This window comes from Fundulus heteroclitus, chromosome 8 (assembly GCF_011125445.2).
Source record: "Fundulus heteroclitus isolate FHET01 chromosome 8, MU-UCD_Fhet_4.1, whole genome shotgun sequence".
Classification (NCBI taxonomy): Eukaryota; Metazoa; Chordata; class Actinopteri; order Cyprinodontiformes; family Fundulidae; genus Fundulus; species Fundulus heteroclitus.
Window position 1 is genome coordinate 6383065 of NC_046368.1, and position 23248 is coordinate 6406312.

A 23248-nucleotide genomic window follows, 5' to 3' on the forward strand; every position below is an offset into this window, starting at 1 on the left:
CTCCGCCCCTCCACGTCCACAGCTCTCTATCCGTCTCTGCTGGCAGGACAGAGTAGCTGGACTACACTGTCCTGCTCCTCAGGGGGATTGTGTGAATAAAATCTCCAAAATCCACTCTCGTCTTATTTCTTTCTACTGAGCCCTTCCTCTTCTTCTCATAAACGTGGTTCGCTTCTGGCGACTGTCAGCCATGTTCAAAGTCTACAGTGAGAGCAGCAGAGCTACAATGAACAGCTAACACGAAGCTAACCGCTAAGCTAGCCGCTAAGCTAACCGGATAAATAAACACTAGAAGTGCGCAGTCAGCAAGCGGAAACTAGGAAGGAACGAGCATGCACACTGGCGTTACGTGAGCGCATCAGAATGATGGTATGTGGGACAACTAATAGATAAGATGATATCCCCGGAACCTGAGGGACAGAGGGGGGGTGAGAACAGGAACAAAACTCTGACCAATCACTGCCATTTGCCCTTCGGAGTGAATGGCAGTGATTGGTCAGTTTTTACAGGCCTGCAGCTCCCAAAGAGAAACATTTTTTATCTCCTTTTTCCGAATACATAATCTGTTGAATACTGTCAGGATGGAAGGATCATTTCACCTAGTATAACAAAAAATGTTTACCAACTATAGCTTTAATGTTCCTGCCCAACAATCTAGAAAAGATTATTAGGTCATTTCCACAACTCTACAGAGGGAAATATTATTTATCAGAGGAAAACATTTGAACCTTCCCTGAGTGGTTGCCCCTTCAGATTTACTTCAATGTCAGACCGAGCACCATCAGAGAACATACTCTCCACCTTTTTTCCAGTAACAGATTTTTGTTGTTCAGTTGACCGTACATGACATGCTGAGGTATGTTTATAATCTAAAAAAATCTGTTTTTTGAACAGTGACACCTCTGTAAATATCGATAAATGCCTCTTCTCGCCTCTGTGTTTTGCTTATTTTCATGCTGATACCATTCCTTCACTCTACCAAGCTGCAACATTTCAGGGAATCAAATAAATAAAGTACAACTTTTGAAAAAATATGCGGCCAACATGTCATTGTAAATGCTAAGAATAAACTGGTCCCTCTAATTAAAACTTTGAACAACCGTCTAGTTTCTATGGTAATGGAAAGCATCTGCCTTGGCTCTAACAAGAGTTTTTCGCTAATATAATTGCTTTGAAGTCAAATTATTGTTTTGCCTGAAGCTAACATCTGAAACGATTCAAAGAAATGTAACCTTTTCATGCCTGAGCTGTGATAACCTCACTCAGGATTGTTCACATTAGACATAGATTTTATTGTCATTTAACTCCACATTTACAATGTACAGTTTAGTGTGTGTTTGCATGAGTTTAAAACCACTTTTGGCTGGAATAAAAATTAGAACAGTGTTTAATCCAAGGCAATCAGACTAGTCGTTGCCATGTCTCAGATGATTGAGAATCTACAGAGCCACTGTGAAAAACATTTTCATTTTATATTTTTTTTGCTCAGTCCAGTGAATGCCATTTAATTTTAATTTTAATTTGAAAAACATATTACAACTACTGAGTGAAAACTGAGAACATGATCTGCACAGTGAATAGCAGCAGGAAGGTCCTCTGGTCAGATCCCAGCCTGGACTCTTTCTGCATTGGGTTGCATGCCCTCCCTGTCCATGGATTCTCTCCAGGGACTCTGACTTCTGACAGCGTTCAGTGGAAGCAAAGAGAGACCTTTTAACCAAATAGTGACGTTTTTGGACTGTGTAAGGAATGTGGAGTACCCAGAGAGAACCCGCATATGCACAGGGAGAACATGCAGACTCCATGCAGAAATAGCCCAGGCCAGGGTTTGAACCCAGGACCTTCTTTGCTACCAACTGCAGCACTGTGCACCTGAGTAAATACAAAATGCAATTTTAAAATCATCATTAATTTTCTTATTTTGACAAAAGAAAACAATCCAAACCATCTGGGCTCTTTCTGAAAAACATAAGCGTGCACTAAGCCTTATACACTGCAAAAAATGAAACTAAAAATAAGTTAAATTTTCTTAAAATGACTGTATTTGTCCTTGATTTGAGCATGCAAATAAGATGATTTGCCAATGTAATAAGATTTTTGCACTTAAAATAGGAACAATTCATCTCCATCATCTTACTTCAAGTGCAATATATCTAATTATCTTATTTTAGGGGTCAAAATACTCATTCCTTTGGCAGATCATCTTATTTACCTGCTCAAATACACTAAGTTCAAGAAAATCTGACTTATTTTTAGTTCTGTTTTTGCAGTGTAATTGGCTGTTGGTAGCAACGGCTGCCATCAGGTGTTTAAGATAACAGGGAATGAGTCTATTCCATCATATAGGAGGATTTATCTTCTTCTTCTTGGATTTTTGAAATTCAGCCATATTGGAGGGTTTTCACACATAACAGCCTGTTTAAGGTCAGGCCACAGCATCTCGGTTGGATCTCGTTGCTGTAAGCTATTCAGAGGAGGGCTTGCTGTTGTGCTTTTTAGATAATTGTTCTGGCTGCATAACCCTGTGAGATTCAGTTTATGGTCCCAAAGTGACGGTCTGAGGTTCTCCTTCAGAATGTTCTGATAATCTCTGTCTGAAATGGTTTTAGATCCAGCACAACACACGCTGTCCAAAAATCTCAACTTCAGTATAAGTACACATATTATTTTCCTGCTCAAAAATCCGTCTGATAATATTTTAGGCTTGAAAAAATATCGGTATATAAGAATTTATACACAAATTTGAGGCAACGTGTAAAATATCTTTAGATGGTCCCACTAGTAATAAACACATTATGTTAAAGGGGGGATTAAATTTGCCCCTAAATCAGTTTGGTCATCATTCAACACAATCAGTCACGTTATATGTCAGAGTTTATAGTGCAGAGTGTTCAAAAAGGATGACCGTAGACTGGCTGGAGAGGCTGGAGAGCCTGGAGGGCCTGAAAGCACCGATCCGGGAATAAACATCTGCATCTGAGCAGGCTCCCCAGGACAGGTGGGGGCTGGGTGGGGTGGTGTGGATCCGAGGCAGAGGCAGAGGGAGCGACAGGACACGTGGAGTGGAAGAGAGAGAAGGTGAGCGGCGCACAGGTGGAGGTGGCAGAACAGGAGTAGGTGGGAGTGGGAGTGTGGGTGGAGGCGGTGCGGGGGGGCTGATGATGGTGGATGTTATGCTTTGGATCGGAGTCGTATCTTCAGGGATTGTCCCATTTTTCATCGGTGTTTCCTGGCAAGCGGTGGGTTGTTTCAGTCTGTAGGTGGCGCTGTGGTAGAAGCCGCTGTATTCCAAAGCATACCTCGCCCTTGCCAGTCTGAGCCTGGAAAACAGCAACAATCAAAGAGTTTAGAGCAGGAGTGTCAAACTAATTTCTATATTAGACCATCGTGAGGTCATTAAAAGGGCCGGTTGCACGTGTATAGATGATACTTTTGATTTCATTTAATTTCAGTTCACATAGAAATGTAAAAAAAACCTGCACAGTAACATAAAAGTAGCACCTTAGGCCCAGTTTATACAGTTTATCTGCAAAAGAAAGTTGATATTGGGGTGAGTTACATGTTAAACTCATCATTCTGCATCACTTCTTCTCTTTCTGGAGATTTCTGGGTTGTTTTAATGTGTTGTGGGAAAACTGACACCTAGTGGCAGGATGCTGTTACTACACAGTTTAAAACATCAATATTCGCTACAGAAGGCAAAGTTTCAGCCCCTTTATACAATTCAAATGGATATATGCCTCTACTTTATGACATGATATGCCTTTTTTGGCTCTTGATGGGCTAGATTGGGCCTACAGGCCTTGAGTTTGACACATGTTGTTTAGAGCATGTTTTTTGTACTCCGTGATTCAACAGCGAAAATATGGTTTGAATTGGAATGTACAGTGTAAAAAGGTGGCAGAGAAATAAAACTGAAGGCCAAACCAATTTTTAGCCTGGATGAAAAACTAAATGAAAGGTATCGACCAAAATAAAAGTGCCACGAACAGGCTAACCAGAAACAGTCATAGCATAATCGTTTGGGTCGGCATTGCTAGCAAGCTTCTCACTATGTTGTCTATCATTCAAACTTATAAGTTTATTTTCACATCTGCAGAGGACGTTAGGCTAACTTTGCTATTTATGCTTAGTGATCAGGCTAGTTAGAGTTAGCAATGTACAGTGACTTAAAAAACAATTCAAATTCATTAAAGTTTTCCACTTTATGTCGCCTTAGAACAACAAACTTTCGTGTTTTATAGGTTTTATAGACTTTTTAAATCTGTATGTAAAAGGTAACTTTGGAGGAGTTGCAGAAATCTGCAGCTTAGGTGGTTTATTTTTTGTAATCTTCAAAAAATAAACTTCTTAATCAATCACTTAATCTGGATGGCATTAACTTGGCCTCTGGTAATAAAGTAAAACATCTTGGTGTTATTTTGGATCAAGACATGTCATTTAAATCCCATATTAAACAGGTTTCCAGAGTTTCCTTTTTGCACCTCAGGAATATCGCCAAAATTAGAAAAATTCTTTGCAGGGGTGATGCTGAAAAACTAGTCCATGCATTTGTTAATAAGAATACAGTTAAATAAGAAGCAAAAGGATATATACACGGCACAGTCTGCTGAGTGTATATATCCATTTACTTCTTATTTTACTGTATTCTTATTTTTTGTCTGCACCATCAATACCAAGTCAAATTCCTTGTAAGTGCAAACCTACTTGGCAATTAAACTTGATTCTGATTCTGTTACTTCAAGGCTGGACTATTGTAATTCTTTGCTGTCAGGAAGTCCACAAAATGCAGTTCAAAGCCTTCAGCTGATCCAAAATGCTGCAGCAAGAGTTCTGATAAAAATCAACCAGAGGGATCATATTTCTCCAATTTTAGCTTCCCTTCATTGGCTTCCTGTTAAATCAAGAATAGAATTTAAAATTCTCCTTCTAACGTATAAAGCCCTTAATAATCAAACTCCATCATATATCAGAGCTCTGATTACCCCGTATGTTCCTAACAGAGCACTTCGCTCTCAGACTGCAGGTCTGCTGGTGGTTCCTAGAGTCTCTAAAAGTAGAATGGGAGGCAGATCTTTTAGCTATCAGGCTCCTCTCCTGTGGAACCAACTCCCAGTTTTGGTCCATGAGGCAGACACCCCGTCTACTTTTAAGACTAATCTTAAAACTTTCCTTTTTGACAAAGCTTCTAGTCAGAGTGGCTGTTTGCCTGTCTAAATAAATGATTTGTTGATTGAGAAACAGTTAATCTCTAGGTTATTCCCTAAAACAAGTGTCTGATACTTATTGCTTTGGGGTTCTTGGGTTTAGGGGTGTTGTGGCTAAACATAAAAAATGTGTCTCCTAATTGGCTGAGATATTTGAAAATATGAGGCTGAAAGTTAAATGGAAGATGTGTTTTATTAGAACAGCTCATTACTGACCTGTGTCTCAGCTGCAAGAGTTTGTAGAGCAGCAGCAGGATAACTGCTCCTGCCAGGGTCACCAGCAGCACGGCCACCCTCACATCCAGGCTCCAGCAGGACTTCCCAGCAGCTCCAGGTGAATTGCAGCTCCTGGGAGGCTGTGGTGTCTGCAGTTCCAGAGTCTTCTCCATTCCCCTGCCAGGATTTACGATGGCTCTGGCCTGGCCGGGCTGAGCCGCGTCCCGAACAAGACGGTGAATGCTGGAGAGAGGAGCAGCGGCGGCTTGGCTAAGATGCATTGCTGCCAGGTTGGATCACACTGAGGGTGGCGTTGGACTTGGACTCCATCAAATTCAGAAATCTGAGTAATACAACGCACAAGAAAGTGTTCACAGGTTCTGTAAAACAAAAATAAAACGTTCAATGTTCCGCATCCAAGGGTTTATGCTGCAAAAAGGAATGTAAAAGTAAATAAATTTGTCTTGAAATGAACGTATTTGTTCTTGTTTTGAGCAGGTAAACATCCAGTGGGGTGAGTATTTTTACCCCTAAAATAAGAAACGTAGACATAATCACTTGAAAGAAGATGAGGAAGATGAGTTCCTTCTATTTTAAGTGCAACAATCTTATTCCATTGGCAAATCATCTTATTTACCATCTTATTTACTCACTTTTCATTACTTTTTGCAGTGTAGTTTGCAGGCCTCTTATTGTCGGCACAGAAAATGCAACCATAACGCTCGAGGACCCCCTCACAAAGCACTGTCTCTGCCACACCACTATAATATTTTCCCCTATTATCATTACTTTATTTGGAAAAACAGTTGTTTTTATTAGCTTTTTTAGAATAAATATTTGCTTGTCTTCTTTAAACCAAGATTTTATTTTCTCAACCGACAAACAACTGCTGCAGAGAGGACCTTTAATCAACGTTGAAACTGTAACAGTCCCAGTTAATTGAGGGAAGACTTTTCAGGTCGTAATCCTTTTTTCAGCTCCCTGAGAGTCACTCTGGCAGTGACTCCCACAGCATCATGATGCCACCGCCATGCTTGACAGAAGATTTAGCGTTCTTAGATCTGAAAGCTTTGCTCCAAGGCCAAACAGCTCAGCCTGCTTCTTCTTGGACAATTAAAGCTTTCCACTGACGGATTTTTGGCTAACGGGCAGTTTTAACTTAAGTTATAAGCCAAAAAGCTTCCTCTGCAACAACGCGTCAGCTCAGCCTCACGCAGCTGACCTGCTGCTCTGCCTTCAGATGCTCGGCTTCCAGAGTCGACCAGTGCCAGATTATTGAAAGCCTTTCCGTGAGTAGATGTCCAGCGATTCTTGGCTGTCTTGCCTGATTCTGATCAAGTTCTGTTTTCCGGATTTCCCTGTTTCGCCTCACCCCAGTTGGACACCTCTGCCGGTTTGCTGGACCAAGACTTGGATTGTCTCAGGACCACAAACCTTGGTAAGGCCGTTTGGTCTGTCTACCAGCAGCACCAAGTTCCTGGGGGTGCACATCACGGACAACCTCACCTGGACTGTGAACACCACATCACTGGTGAAGAGGGCACAGAAGCGACTGTACTTTCTGCGGAGGATGAGGAGAGCCCGCCTGCCCCCGCCCATCCTCACGACCTTCTACAGAAGCACCATAGAGAGTATTCTGACCAGCTGTCTCTCTGTGTGGTGTGGAGGCTGCAGTGCCTCCGACTGGAAGAACGTGAGGAGAGTGGTGAGGACAGCAGAAGGGATCATTGGGGCTCCTCTTCCCTCCATTAAAGACATTTCATCGCAGCGCTGTGTGTCTCGAGCCCGTAAAATCATCAGGGACCCCTCACACCCCCACCATAGACTATTCTCCCTGCTGCCCTCTGGAAAGAGGTTCCGCAGCATCCGCTGCAGGTCCACTAGGTTCTGCAAAAGCTTTTTCCCTGCTGCCATCAGACTGTTGAACTGCTGAAGTACAAAAGTGTACCACACTAGATTCGCTGATTTGCACATTTGCACATTGTATTGTATCCTGCAAAATTGATGCTGCACCTTAACCGGAAACGTACTGCAAAACTGTGTACAATGCAACTGTCTACTTTTAAATCACTGCTGCACCCTACTGCATATTTGTCTACATTTGGTTTACATTGTTTACATTTCAACTGCCTACTGTTCACTGCTGCACTTTATCCGGAAGTAAATTGAAATTTATCCTGTAAGTGACTGCGATTGATCACTGCACTTTATCCTGTACTGTAATTCACTGCAATGTATCCTGTAGAGTTACTGCAATATTTCTGAGCTGTGTGAAAACGAAATTTCGTTCTGTATGCACTCTGTGTATACAAAATGACAATAAAGAAAGTCTAAGTCTAAGTCTAAGTCTAAGTCAGTCAGTCCTCCCGTGTATGACCCCCACCAGCAGAACAGAACTGACCCCAGCGTCTGCCAACCTGTCCCCACCTGCGTTAAGTTGGTCACTTCTGCAGAGATGTGCCTATCTAAAAATAACGCAACACCATGTCCAGCTGAATATCGGCCTCTCTGATTTATCTTTAAAGATTCCTTCCATTTTAGGTGGACAGTTTGGGTCAGGTGGCTGAAACATGGAGACGGTTAAGTAGTCCAACTGGAAAAATGAGCTGTAACCTAAATCCAAACTGATTCTGGAATGGATAAATTATAAAACATAAAGCTTCTCCAATGATCTTAACTTAATACTCTACCATTTTTGCCAGAATATGTTTAATCTTTGCATTAACTTGTTTAAGGGACATTAATCTGAACATTAGTTGTTGCACATGCATGTACATATTGGAGCTTGTGCAGTTATGCCAAAAGATTATTCATATTCCACAGATTTAGGTTTAAAATAATCCTTTAATTGCACCAGCATGTTTGTTCTGACTGGAAGTAATTTAACTTTTTGAGAGAGGTCCAGCCAGAGTCTAGACTTGACTCTGTGGAGAGAGCTTAGGGTGATGGCATGGGGGGCTTCCAACCTCAAATAAATCTTTATACACATGGGTGGAAACAAGCAAATAAACTGGGATGATTATGGAGAAGGGTTTGAAAAGTTTTCACATTGACTTTTTGAGATAAAATGTAAACAGAAACAAACTATTTAAATATATATATAGTCCTCTTATATTGTTTTGTCGGCACCTGTGTAATTTCTTAGCAGAAACAAACTTCTTGGAAAAATGAAAAAAAGAAGATACTATCTAAATCTGCTATGAATAATTGTGGCCCTGTGTAAATCAGAGAAAATCCACAGTAAATTCAAACTTGTTCAAATAATTCTTATGCAGAAAGAATCAGTGCAGTTATAGCTTATATAATCATTCCAGCCTAAAAAGGAACGGCAAAACCATTAAAGATACAAAAGCATTTATGAAAAATCTCAGTTATTTAGAGTCTAATTGAGGGCTGACAGTTTTATATGATTTAAATGTATTCAGGTGAACCCATCGAGTCTAAAAGAAAAGTAAACCTGAAACAAGGTCAGCTCAACGCACAGGAGGTTAAAAACATTTCTATTTGCCTAAACTGCCACTCCCTAATGTTTGTCACAGATTTCACCAGAAATGTCAAACTTACATGAATCATATGTGGCAGCAGTGTTGGGTAAATTGATTAAAATAAAATAAAATAAAAAACAAGTCAGTACAGTAGCAGCCGGTGGTATAAATGCCTGCGCCGCTTTTCCAGGACCCGACGCCGAGCCTTCAGCGCCCATCGCTGGAGAGGAAGCCGGCGGGAACAGCAGGAAACCGGGCACTTCCCTGACACACAATGCCTGAACGTGATTGGAGGGCACTTCCCGTCGCCATGGTTACAGGAAACTGGTCAAGGATGTCCTTCTTCATGGACTCGGCGTGAGTCTGAACAAAACAGTCCCACATTTTGTCAGCATACGCAGGAAGGCTCAAAGAGACGTAATGCTGCTTTTTCCTCTGGTGTTCTGGTCCAAACTGGGATCCATGCTGTAGATGTTGCTGTGAATCGCCCGCGTACGTCAGTCAGGACGAAAAAAATAAGCTATCTGAAATGTTTAGCACATACAGTGGCGTCTATACAGTGGCATTTTGCTGGGTTAGAAACTTTGGTGTATTTTTCGGGGATCTCATCTGGGTCGTTGTCCTGCTGCAAGGCAAACTTTCCCCCAGTTAATTTTAGTAACAATAATAATAATAATCTTTATTTGTCATTGCAACATATACATTCCAATGAAATGTGCATTCATCAAAGCCCTCGCTTGTGGAGCAGTGGGAGCCAGGGTCTTGGTTAGTGGCGGTCTGTGGGATGTGAACCGGGGACTTTGCAGCCGGCCAGGACACCAGCCTCCTAATTTCAAGTCTTGGTAAAGATAACCACGGTAAACCTACCCCACACAGGTCCCTGCAGTAAATGCATCTTTCTTTTGTATTCCCGGACTGCTGTGTTTCAAAAAAAACCTGATCGATCCAATACATGTTTTTTTTATTGTATTTCTTTTAACAAAGTACATTCATAAAAAAGGCCATATTTATAAAATATACATCCAAATAATTCCATTTTACATGCTACTTTTACTGAAACATCACGGACAGAGGGCTTAGTTTTAAAATTGAGCTGTCATTAGAGCAAATTCATAAGCGATTGTTTCAACAGCAGACAAACTGAACTAAACAGTCGCCAATGTCAAACTGAACTCACGTCAACAGGAGACGTCAACTGAAATAATAATAAAAAATATAACCTTAATTTAACAGACGTCAACATATTCCATATTCCAATTTACTTTTTAGGTTAATTATACACAATTTAGACCTAGTGCTATTTTAACAAACAAGCATTTTATTAGTTGTTATCTCTTATCTGATGTATTTCTGATGTTTGGCACTTTGTTTTACCTCGTGTTAAAGTGCTCTTTAAATAATAATGACAATGATGATGATTATGATCAGAATAAACTTTTGCATCACCATCCAGAAGCTGGAAAGAAAGGAGACAAAACCATTTTTCACACCTCACTTAGTAACTCTAATAAACTTTTTATTTGTTTTTCTTCAATCCCACGGTGATGTTTAGTAATTTCTGTCAAAGGCTGCAGCATTTTGATTGAATCCATCTCAATGCAGTATTTGCAAGCCATACTCTGATGGATGGAAAAAAAAAAAACCTGTCTGTGTTTGGCTGGTGGAGTGGACAGCTTTTGAAGTCGCGAGCGCAAAAACAGCCGAGCGAGCGCACAGCTGGTGTTGAGCGTGGAATGAGCAGGTGCGCGCGAGCAGAGATGGACCTGAGCGTGACAGTGGGTTGAGAAGAGGTTTTCCAGAGTTGAGCTCAAACAGAAGGCACGAATATCGCTTCGTAGTTTCACAGAGTTGAGTGGCAGCGCTGTCTTCTTCTATCTTCTTCTCTGTCTTCTCGCGCCTCCCCTGTGACTCTTTGGCGCCCCCCAGGGGAGGCGCGCCTCACCTATTGAAAACCCCTCTTCTAACACATTGTTTTCCTGTTGGAAGGTTCATTTCCTCCCTGTTCTTACACCTTCTGCTGCCTCTGGCAGGTTTTCCTCCAGGATCGACAGATATTAGCTCCATCCACCTTCACTTCAACTCTGACCAGCTAAAAAAAAAAAATAAAAATCCTCCATACCATGATGCTGCCACCTCCCTGCTTCATCCTGTGGGGATGTTCTGTTCAGCCCAATGTGCAGTTTCAGCTTTCCTGCATTTGTCTCGTTCTCATCTAATGTGGAAAACTGCAGAAGACGCTTCTTAAGGCCTTCATGGTTGCACTGAGTTTTAGTCAGGGGCATCAGGGTAAAGGGTACCAAACACAAATGTCCACCCAGGCCTGTAAATGCAAACATTTCTCTGGGTAAGGAAGCATGACTTAAACCTATACGAGGTGAAATGGAGGTTTCTGTTTATCACGGCTCAGACCTGACTGTGCAGGGCGGGTTAACAGATGCAGAGAGATGGTGGAGGACGTGAAAGGCTGGCCGCTATCTGATTGAGCCGGCATTCAGAGGACGAATAAACAACACACACACACAGGGGAACCGAAAGAGGCTCAGGCTCACTCCAGCTCTTATTTATCTGTCTAATAAGCTTTGATGCCAGGCCAGGCCGGTAAAAAAAAAAAATAATAATAATAGAAAAGGAGAAACTGTGAACTCTCACTCAATATCCCTGCCTGGCACCTCCACAGTCCCGGTGATATTGCAGAGAGCCGAAATATTAAAAGATCTGTTATCAGTAGCCAAATTGTAGTTCAGGAGCGAGGCGATCCGCCCAGACAACCGGAAGATTCAGGCCGCTGCACTTCTTTAAAACAAAAGGACAATAAGAAGATCCTGTGCTTTCATTTGGATATCTTTAATCCAACGTTAATAAGAAACCCAGAAATCATTCAGATCTGTCCTGTTTGGATCAGACTCTTAAGTATTACTCGTTGAAACAACAGGCTGCTGGAGTCCGTCCTTCACCTTGATGGATCAAACTTACCAGTACTTTATTCTTCTTCTTTTATTGTTAACAACATCCAATAAAAGTTGAACAAAGTGCCAGTCAGGCTGCTTCCAAACAAAAAGAGTAAAAACTAATTACAGGTTTTCCAGAAGGTTCAGTTGGTTAATCATTTAAAACAGCTGGTTTTCTGTCCATGCATTTCCTTTGGAAAAGAGACAAAACTATTTAGGATTCATTAGATGAAACTGAGCTAAATTTGGGGCTGCACTGTGATGCAGTTGAAGGTTTTTGCAGCAAGAAGGTCCTGGGTTCAAATGCCGGCATGGAGTTAGCGAGTTCTCCCTGTGCATACGTGGGTTCTCTCCGCGTAGCCCAACTTCGTCCTACAGCCCAAAAACGTGGCTGTTAGGTTAATTGGTCTCTCTAAATTGCATTTATGTGTGAGTGTGCGTCTCTGTTTTGGCCTGTGATGGACTGGTGCCTCTTGTCCAGTGACAAATGACCCTGCAAGGACAAGGTGGCATTGACAATGGATGGCTGTGGCTGTTTTAAATAAATAAGTGACAATGCTCAACCGGATGGTAGTGGCACGAGTTGCATTAAACCAAATCATGTTGTGTTTGAATAGAGTTCAATTTAACTGAACCCAGCTGTTTTCAATTAGACAAAAAACCCAACTTGCCTCCTCCATAAAGTGTCTTTAATAGACTTTAATTGTCCGGCGGCGCTGTGCAAAGACATTTTAATTGGCCCGATCGTTGGCAACAGCGAAGACGTTGAAGCTTTTAGCCACGCTGATGCAGATTGCCACGTTCGAGCGACAATAACGCTCCACAGATGATGAGTGCGAGGCGGTTGATGGCGGTGCTGATGATAATGACAGCGAGGGTGATGTCGAGCCTCTGCTGAAGACGGTCGTTAGAATAATGAGACGGATGTGAACGGGTGACTGTTATCTCAGAATATTTAGGTGGAATTTCTGATGAAGATGATTTCTGATGAAGATGATACGATATCAATGAACAAAGACAGTGATGCTGTGGCTGAACTGCGGTTAATGATAGTATAGAAGAGTAAATCTTCCCACTGAGACGGGATTATGTTCCTGATCAGAGCGTGAGAACCGTTGATGGAGCTGAAGTAGGAGTCAGTGATTGGACCTTTTTCCGGTCTCGTCTTGTGTGTGACTAAGAACTCCTAAAACGCTGTTAAGTGCTCTTTAGCTGGCCACTAACCCCCACGCCGCTAAATCCAAGAACGCCAATCAAATGTGGCCGTCCCTAAAGTCTTTACATGATGGAGCGAGTGGGAGTTTGTCTTTTCACAGAATCACATAATGACAGGTTTGCATGTAAGTATAGGTTAATTCTAATTTCAGTTCAAGAAAGCACGTATTAAAGTTAGCGAAACATCTTCGCCATCCCTAGTCTTAAATATTGATTCCCAGACATACGTCTGGTTGAAACATTCTCTCTGTAATTAGGAAAACTTCTGTTGACGTTAACTATTTACTGTGGATTATTAACACACATCGACAGAGAAAAAACCCCATTTCAAACTAATTTAGCCAAAAACATGTTCACATTATTGAAGGGCCTAAAATGAAAGTCAGACGTCTAGTTTTCATTTTTGCAGCAGGTGTGCGTGGTTTAATTAGGTGTAGAGATAAAAAAAAAAACGGAGAACAACCTTGAATAATTAGCCAATGCTGCACCTGATTAACGATAACCTCTCAGTGGCCGGGGATTAAAAATAACGTGCTGAATGAGCCAGGATATGCAGAGCCTCGTCTATCTTATTTATTTCTTCTCCATCTGTATTCAACTCTATTTCTATCATAACTTGAAAACTTTCTGAAAATATTCGTCCATATTTGTCATTGCAGCATATATTCCAGTGAATTGTCCTCTGCATTTAACCCTTGTCTCGGGGAGCATTCTGGGGCAGACTGTGGGATTTGAACCAGAGAACAGCAGCCTTTGCAGATCACCTTGCTCCTAAACAACTCGGCCACCACTCCCTGTTCCTCCTTTTGTTTCTAGGTAGGTATAGCTTTGATACGGAGCCCATTTACTATATTGTGCTCTCGTTTTACTATAGTGTGAGCTCATTTTACTAAATTGAGCTCTCATTTTAAGCATAGTAAAACGAGGGCACAATTTATTAAACGAGTGCACGATTTACTAAAACGAGGGCACTATTTAGTGAACATGGTTATAGAACATTGTGTGCACGATCTACTTAAACGTGGCCACAATATGTAAAACGTGCACTCAATATTGTCTTGACACATGTAAACATGAGCACGTTATAGTATATTTGAGATCCCAATCTACCAAAACGCACCCACGAATAATTAAAACGTGCGCTCGAATAAGTTTTATTAATTTGAGGACTCAATTAAAGGAAACGTGCTCACAAATTATCACGACCTGAAAAAAAATATCACTTAAAGTGAGCTCTCCTGGGCTCCGTACTTTGAAATGCTTTTTTTTTGTTGCAGTTTTTGCTGGTCCACCAACATTTCAGTGACAAGCCCTTCGTCAGCTTAGCAGTTTCCATTTTAAAATGCACCTAAATTAGAGAAAGAACATCTAACAAATATAAGAAAGCTACAGAAAGGCGTGAAAAAGTCAAATCTGTAGCGTCCATAAATGGTTTGGTATGAAAAAAGTGTTAAAACTTAATTTTTTTTTCTTTTTAAGATGTATTTTGTGTGAATAGGCCACAAGACAAACAATTAATTAAAACATAAGGAGGCTCTTTATTTAAGATGGAAACTGCATGACCGTGTGTACGTATAACATGCTGAAAGAAAGATCAGGAGACGTTCCACAAACAATCTGTTTATTGTAGAACATGAACAGCCATTGTGAATCGATACATACAGAAACTAAAAATGAAATATAATAACCAAGTAGACAGTTCACACAGCATATTGAATACTGAAAGTCTCTATCTATCTATCTATCTATCTATCTATACACACACACACACACACACACACGTCACATGCTGCTTTATTCTTGGAAGACAAATTTTTGTTGCTAGTAGACCCTGTTAATGGGTCAGAAACGGATCCCAATTGTAAAAAAAATTAAAAATCAATAAAGTTATGTTCAAAAACATTCTAGACTCTGGCAGATCTAGCTGTAAAGAGATTTTCAATCAATCAAGAAGTATTAAGGAAGCAAGGCAGGTGGCCTTCAAAATAGAACCATGATAAGACAGAAACATAAAAAGAGACAGAAAATGGATAAATAAGAGAAAGATTGACAGACAGAAGCTGGTTGCTCAAATAAAGCTGTATTCTTTTATATTAAAGGTGGAGTGTTTTTCCAGAAGATTCCCCAAGTTAATTTTTCAATAACCGCGCAAGACCGTCTTACCTGGTCTTCCACTCCTCAGGGAGATCAAAGAAATCTCCCAAATCCACTCTGGTCTTATTTCTTTCTACCGAGGCCTTCCTCTTCTTCTCGTAAACATGAACGCAGTTTGATTCTTGCGACTCTCAGCCATGTTCAAAGTCTACGGTGAGAGCAGCGGAGCTACAATGAACGGCTAACACCGAAGCTAACCGCTAAGCTAACTGCTAAGCTAACCGGATACGTAAACACTAGAAGTGCGCATGCACAGCCAGCAAGTGGAAACTATGAAGGAACGAGCGCGCACACTGGTGTTACGTGAGCGTGTCAGAATGTTGGCATGTGGGACAACCAGTAGATAAGGAGATACACCCAGAACCTGAGGGACAGAGGAGGTAAGAGCAGAAACAAAACTCTGACCAATCACTGCCATTTAGAGCAAAAGGTAGGATTGTCAAAGTTTTTACAGGCCTGCAGCTCCCACAGAGAACAAACCTCCCTTTTCTGAATACATAATGTTTTCACTACTGTCAGGATGGAAGGACCTTTTTACCCAGTATAACACAAAGTGTTTCTGAACAGAATTACCAACTATAGCTTCAATGGAAAGCTAAGTGGAAGAAAAATCTAAGCAACCTCCCAAAAAGGAAGCAGCACTATGTTAATTGTTAATTGCCCCTTACCATGCCCCCCCCCCCCCACCACCACCAACCCTCGAGTCCCTGTTTGCACACATGCAACTTAATATGGGTCAAAGTTTTTATCCAGAAATTGCTATTTTTTTAAAGATTGAAACAGTGTTATTAGCTAAAAGTAATATTCAATTATAATTCACTGTCAAAGATAAAATCTAAATTAAAAACTAAAGTCACTTTGGTCATAATCGAGCTATGCTGATTAGAACAGACAATTAAAAAGCTAATTTTGACCATTTCAAGTCAGCCATTTTGATAAAGGCTGCATTTATTATGCCATTCTCCTCTTATGTCCATGTAAACATGCGAATCTAGACTTGTCTGTCTTAAAAGTAATGCTCCAGCAGCAAACAGACCATCTGCAATTTAAATGTACCAAAAAAAAAAAAAATCCTCTAATTGGTTAATTGGCATGCAAAGTGTCGACGTTAACGCCTCGACACCTCCCGGCCCTCACTCTCCTCCTGATCAGACAGTCGGTCGGTTGGAGTCCTGGTGGCTATCTGTGCTCAGACATGTGTGTCTGTGGCCCCGGGCCTCACGCTGTCAGATCAGCTTTCCACGCGAGACGGCACAAGGTCATCAGATGACGACCCTCAGCCAGGGCTGCCCTGCGGTCGTTCAGCTGTCCACATTCATTTCCAGTCAGCCGTTGTCCTGTGCTCGTCAGCCGTCAAGGTGGCACCGCCCCGCAGAAACATCCAGATGAACTCTCAGCTCGATATCTCTGCTCTTAAAGCGTGGCCCCGTGACGTTTTGGGGGAAATTGGACGTCTTGCTGTCTTAGTGATGGTAAGATATTGACATCATTATGTTGATGCTTCAGTGTGGAGGCACTTCAGTGCTTCGGGAGCAGATCAAGGAACCGTCTCGAATTTATAGTGCCCTTATTTATCCATCTTATCTTTAATTCCATCTTTGGACTTTAAAACTATGTTCACTTTCTTTTCCTGCAGTAAAAATATATAATTTCATCTCTAAGACCATCTTTTCAGGTAAAACATTTACCTTTTTTTTTCATCAGTTATTTGTTTATTTCTCTGCTCCTTTAACTCCAGCTTAGAGAAGGAATTTAAATGGAGCCATATTGACAATAAAGTGAATTTTAAGGTTACATAATTTAGAGATATCAGACATTGACCACTGAATATAAACAAAATATAAAGTGTTGCTGGCATACTGCTGTTAAGGTTTTGTTTCCTCTGTGAGTGTGGATTGTCCCTGCTGACCTTGTTCTTTGAAATTCGTCATTTGAACTTTTAACTTTTTGTTCTCTTTCTCTTCATAGAAGGTACACCTGGTCTGGCGTTCTGTTAGCTGTAACATCATCAGGGGAGGCAGATCATCCTCTATTACCATCTAACATAGAAAGTACTCCTGGGTCAATGTGAGCTTCTGAGCTTTCTGTGTCTCTGCTCTGGCTTCTCTAAGCCCCAGTGGGTGGAGGCAGATGAGCGTTCACACTGAGCCTGGTTCTGGTTCTGCTGGAGGTTCTCCTCCCTGTTAAAGGGGAGTTTTCCTCTCCACTGTCGCTTCATGCATGCTCAGTATGAGGGATTGCTGCAAAGCCATCAACAATGCAGACGACTGTCCACTGTGGCTCTACGCTCTTTCAGGAGGAGTGAATGCTGCTTGGAGAGACTTGATGCAACCTGCTGGGTTTCCTTAGAGAGGAAATTGTTTGAACAATCTGTATGATCTGATTGAATTTGACTTTGGCGCTATATAAATAAAATAAAATTTAATTGAATTGAAATTTTAGCTGCACATACAGGTTTGATCCAGGACCAGTCTGGTTAAAGATCTCCGTGGCCCATACAGATATTCCTTTTTTTCAAATTGAAAAGTTGATTTGAGAGTCTTCCAGCAACAAACCTTAGATATTTAACAAACTATTCATATTCATATTCATGGTTGTTTTGAATTTTTTAACAAGGCCCAATTGCAAGACAGTAAATCATTTTCTTTGGTTAAAGAAAAAAAAAATTCTTGAAGTGTTTTGGGATTTTGTTTTTTTTTAGTCAAAAAGCTAACAAATTGCCCAAATGAAACATTAATTTTGTTTAATTTGACCTCACATTAAACTATTAAACAGATAAATATTTACATTTTCCAGATAAATATATGCTTAAATAAAATATTGCTGTGTAAGGTTGCAATCACAGCAGCTCACTCCGCTTCCACAAACCACTTTGTGAACTACAACATTTCATTATGGAATATTTGTTTCTGTTGAGCAAACATTGAAAATTTAATGTTGCTTACTTGTCAAAATGATAGAAAAAAATCCCACAAGATTTATTTTAAAGCTGAAGAAAAAGGTGTATTGGATTTTCCTTGTCAATCAACCAACCAGCCATTTAAGCTATTATAGTGCTCGGTGAAAGGAAAAATTCATATCTGCAACTCCAATCAAGCTGTTCCATTTTAAAAAGACCTTCTGTAAAAGAAAGTACCGCTCATTTTCTTCATGGGAGGTCTGGTTACTTTAAAGGCTTTCATTGTTCCCAAAAAACAGATTCCTTCTGATGTTTTCTTCAGCTTTCAGACACATCGGCCCTAAGAAAAAAGGACGTGTGATCCTTCTCCTGATTCAAAGTGGATGTTAATGTCGGACTCGATTTGTCTTGGACGGTAGGATGAGGCGCGGGTTAAAAGGCTTTCATTAGTCGCTAACCACATGCTTAATAAATGCTTCACACTCATGAAGCAACGCTCCGTCGGACTGCATAATTTCCAGAGCTCATTTCCATATTCACACCAATGACGTGGAGGTTAGAGATTAAAGGTTTACTTCTGACCTGAAAACAGTTAAACTGTATATGAATGAGGATTAAATGAGCTTTATGTTGGATCACAACCAGTCTAAAGTACAGTGCTGTGGAAAAGAATTTATCGCCCACAGATTTCTTCTGTTATTGTTTTTTTTCCGCCCTGAACAGGTCGCCAGTCCCTCTCAGGGCAACATAGAAATACAAAAGAAATAAAAAATAAATGCACACACACTTAAGGGCATTTTATAGAGACCAATTAACCTAACAGTCATGTTTTTAGATGCTATTGTTCTAGATTTCCCAGAGAGAACCCACACATGCCCCGGGAGAACACGCCAACTCCATGCAGAAAGAAACATGATTAGGATTTAAACCGGGGACCCATTGCAAGGCACCAGTGCTGCCGATGTTTCAGTTAATAAAGTTATTATAATAAATAATAATAGTAATAATAGCTATAATAATAAAATATAATTACATACAGATAACACAAATACATAAAAAGCTGTTTTCAAATGACAATTCATAAATTAATGGAAAAGCTGTTCAGATCAAAATGACATTGCGTGAAAAGAATTGTTTTCCTTCATTGCTAAATTTTGAATTAACTGTAATTAATCACAATCTTTTTATTTCTGGTAGTTTTCCTCTATCATCTACCAGCAGATCATCCTCTATTACCATCTAACATAGAAAGTACTCCTGGGTCAATGTGAGCTTCTGTGCTTTCTGTGTCTCTGCTCTGTCTTCTCTAAGCCCCAGTGGGTGGAGGCAGATGAGCGTTCACACTGAGCCTGGTTCTGGTTCTGCTGGAGGTTCTCCTCCCTGTTAAAGGGGAGTTTTCCTCTCCACTGTCGCTTCATGCATGCTCAGTATGAGGGATTGCTGCAAAGCCATTAACAATGCAGACGACTGTCCACTGTGGCTCTACGCTCTTTCAGGAGGAGTGAATGCTGCTTGGAGAGACTTGATGCAACCTGCTGGGTTTCCTTAGAGAGGAAACTTTCTCACCAACCTGGAGGATCTGATGGAACCATCACATCTGCTCTGTTGGAGAAAATCTTGAACACTAATGTTCAACTATCAGTTCTTGAGCTTAATCTCAAGTATATGTTGGCTTTGTAGCAGAAGAAATTATCCAAATCAGAAACCACAACCATGAAAGACATTTAAAATATACATTTTTGGAGTAGCCTGGTCAGTGTCTTATAGGCAATGGCTACTACCAGGGGTAGGGCAACAACTTCCTATGTTTAGGTGGCTTTTACCTTTTCATATCAGGTTGGTTTGGACAGTTTAAATGGTTTTCACTTTTGCTTTTTTACTGATGTTTGTTATATAATTTGAATCATTCAAGTGCAACAACAATTAAAAAAAAGAGCAAAAATCATAAGAAATCCATTAGGAGGCAAACGCTTTTCACAACTCAAAATAATTGCTGCCTGTTTAAACACATGACAATAAGTAATATAATAGTTTGATGTGTTTAAAGAAACTAAAGCTGTGATAATGTTGGCATTTTTGTTGTGCAGGCAACAAGAGAGAGAAAGGATTAAATAGTTTTTTTCACAATAGCGAGATACTGAACGCCTGCGAGCCCAGAGAGCGGACCCCGAAGAGCGCCCGGATGTTATGATTCTGGCCTGTCTGCCTGCTCTGCTCTCCCTGTGAGCAATCAAGTCCAGCTGCTGCAGTGCAATCAGCAGCATGCCTCTCAGCTGCTCACAAGCAGTTATAAGTCAGCCTGTGGCAGGCAGACAGGGCCAGATAATTGCAAGCCGACAAGCCAGCAGTATCCAGCACTTCATGTACCTGACCAAGTTTTTGACCACGCCATCGCCTCACGGATTTTCCCTTTTTGCCCAGCCCTCGTCGGATTTCTCTGCCTTTTGGACAACGACCCTGTTTCTGCCCCATGACTTCTGCCTCTTGCCAAGTCCCCTGAATATTAAGCCTGAGTGAGGCTTCCAGGACCTCAAGCCTGCTTCTGTGCTCCACGTCACTATCTGTTAAAGGAGCAGTCTGCTCTGCTAAAACTGCCGACCCCTGCTGAAGGAAGGACGCTGAAAAGGTTAGTGGCTTTTTGACTTCATGCATCTCCTTATTGAACTTCAAGCCACTAACCTACGTCTCCCTTCAGTTATCCCTGGTCCTCGGCGGATGCACTCCTGAAGTCCAGAGTTCAGAATAAACTGTTTAAGTCCTACTTCTGTGTTTCTGGCTGAAAATTTTGGGTCTTCTGTCTAGTTCATTACAGAATTATCTGGCCAAAAAATGGACCCATCGCCAGCACAGCAGTGGCGTAGCAGTGTGGACAATTCCATCGCTCGCCTTGATGCAGGAATGACTGAAATTATTTCCATGTTACGCACCTTGTCTCCTGTCTCTGCTCAGCAGCCTTCACAGCCAGCTGCCATTGATCCCCATGTCACATCTACCATGGTTAAGGAACCAAAGCTGACCCCTCCAGAGTTATTTAAAGGAGACCCGGAGCAGTGTCGAGCCTTTTTAACTCAGTGTGAGATACACTTTGAGTTGCAACCGTCCTCGTTCCCGACCGAACGCTCTAGAGTGGCATTCGTCATTTCATTATTGTCAGGTAAAGCAAAACAATGGGGCACAGCTGAATGGCAGAATAACTCTGTTTCCTGTTCTGCTTACTCTGCATTCGCTGAGGAGCTCATTAGAGTGTTTGACCCTGTTCTCCCTAAACGGGAGGCCGCCAGGAGGTTGTATTCCTTGAGGCAGGGGGATAAAAGTGTGACCTCGTTTATCATCGATTTTCATATGCTAGCAGCCGACAGCAGTTGGAATCAGGAGGCATTAATGGACGCCTTTATGGAAGGACTCAATGATGATATCAAGGATCAAATGGCTACCCAAGCGTATCCCACCTCACTCAAGGAACTTGAAGATTTGGCAACTCAAATTGATCTCCGGCTCTCCGAACGGAGAAGAGGGAGACGACATAGGCAGGTTTTTTCTACCCCAGCCTCTCACTCAGGATTTCGCCCCTGGCCGAGGAGCCCCCCTCCTCCTGCTGCCCAAACACCTGATCCAGAGCCCATGCAATTGGGGAGAACTAAGGTTTCTCTGGAGGAGCGTTCTCGTCGTAAGCAACTGAACCTGTGCTTTTACTGTGGGGGACAGGGTCATGTCGCTGCCAAATGCCCGCTAAAAGGCCAGGCTCAGTAGGGGTGAGGAGCTCTCTACTGAGCCGTAGTTCTATGTCTGTCTCCTCACTCTCCTTTCCTGCTAACATTTCGGTCTCCTCTGTTTCCCACCAGGTCTCAGTATTTATTGACTCAGGAGCAGACACTGAGTTTTTGGATGTGTCATTTGCCAAGAACCATGGCATAAAACTTCTCCCGGCACCTTCTACCCGTAATGTACTCGCTCTGGATGGACACCAAATAAACAGCTCTAATGAAGTCACTGAGAAGGTTAGTCTGACTTTGGGAGGAAATCATATGGAGGAGATCACTTTTGTTGTTATCCACTCCCCCCTGTTACCCATTATTTTAGGAGCTTCATGGCTAAAGAAGCACAATCCCCACATTGACTGGCAGGCTAAGGAGATCCTGGGCTGGTCAAGGTCCTGTTCAGCCACCTGCTTATTGTCTGCTAATTCCCCTCCTGTCCCTGACTATGCCATGGAAGAGAGCTATCCTGATCTGTCCAAGGTTCCTTCAGAGTACCATGACCTGAAGGAGGTTTTTAACAAATCTAGAGCCACAGCACTCCCACCTCATAGACCTTATGACTGTGCCATCGAGCTTCTTCCAGGTACCTCACCCCCTAGGGGACGTCTTTATTCTCTATCGGTTCCAGAAAACCAAGCTATGAAGAAGTATGTGGAGGACTCCCTAAAAGCTGGGATAATCCGACCATCCTCCTCTCCTGCTGGGGCCGGGTTCTTTTTTGTTGGTAAAAAAGACGGTTCCCTAAGACCATGTATTGATTACAGGGGGCTGAATGACATCACTATTAAGAACCGGTACCCCCTCCCACTCATGAATTCTGCATTTGACCAGATTCAAGGGGCCAAGATTTTTACAAAGTTGGACCTACGCAACGCTTACCATCTAGTTCGCATCAGAGAGGGGGATGAGTGGAAGACGGCCTTCAACACTCCCACCGGCCATTACGAGTACTTGGTCATGCCTTTTGGGCTAACCAATGCTCCAGCAGTGTTTCAAGCCTTGGTCAATGATGTCCTGAGGGACATGGTGGGACATTTTGTTTTTGTTTATCTAGATGACATCTTGATATACTCCCAGGATCTTGAGACCCACAAGAAGCACGTTCAGTCAGTCCTCCTTCGCCTACTCCAGAACCACCTTTTCGTCAAGGCAGAGAAGTGTGAGTTTCATACCACCACCACTTCCTTCCTGGGTTTCATCATCTCTCCCAATAAGGTTATTGTTGATCCCTCCAAGGTTACGGCGGTCTTAGAATGGCCCACGCCGACTGATCGTAAGCAACTGCAGAGGTTCCTGGGGTTTGCTAATTTTTACCGCCGTTTCGTCCGCAACTACAGTCAGGTTGCTGCCCCTCTTCATTCCTTAA

General features: G+C 41.8%; 1 protein-coding gene and 1 long non-coding RNA gene across 2 annotated transcripts; one reads left to right on the forward strand and one right to left on the reverse strand.

The window, feature by feature from the left end:
- Nucleotides 1-2800: 2800 nt before the first annotated feature.
- LOC105936593 lies at nucleotides 2801-9125 on the reverse strand. The gene is made up of 3 exons (XM_012877504.3): nucleotides 8988-9125; nucleotides 5424-5766; nucleotides 2801-3320 (listed from the first exon to the last, which is right to left on the reverse strand). The coding sequence occupies exons 2-3, from the start codon at nucleotides 5702-5704 to the stop codon at nucleotides 2876-2878; spliced, it is 726 nt and encodes a 241-aa protein (XP_012732958.2). The 5' UTR covers nucleotides 5705-5766; nucleotides 8988-9125; the 3' UTR covers nucleotides 2801-2875.
- An 11189-nt stretch (nucleotides 9126-20314) lies between these two features.
- Nucleotides 20315-20885, forward strand: LOC118563904. The gene is made up of 2 exons (XR_004931517.1): nucleotides 20315-20750; nucleotides 20820-20885. It is a non-coding gene; the product is annotated as an uncharacterized LOC118563904 (long non-coding RNA).
- Nucleotides 20886-23248: the final 2363 nt, after the last annotated feature.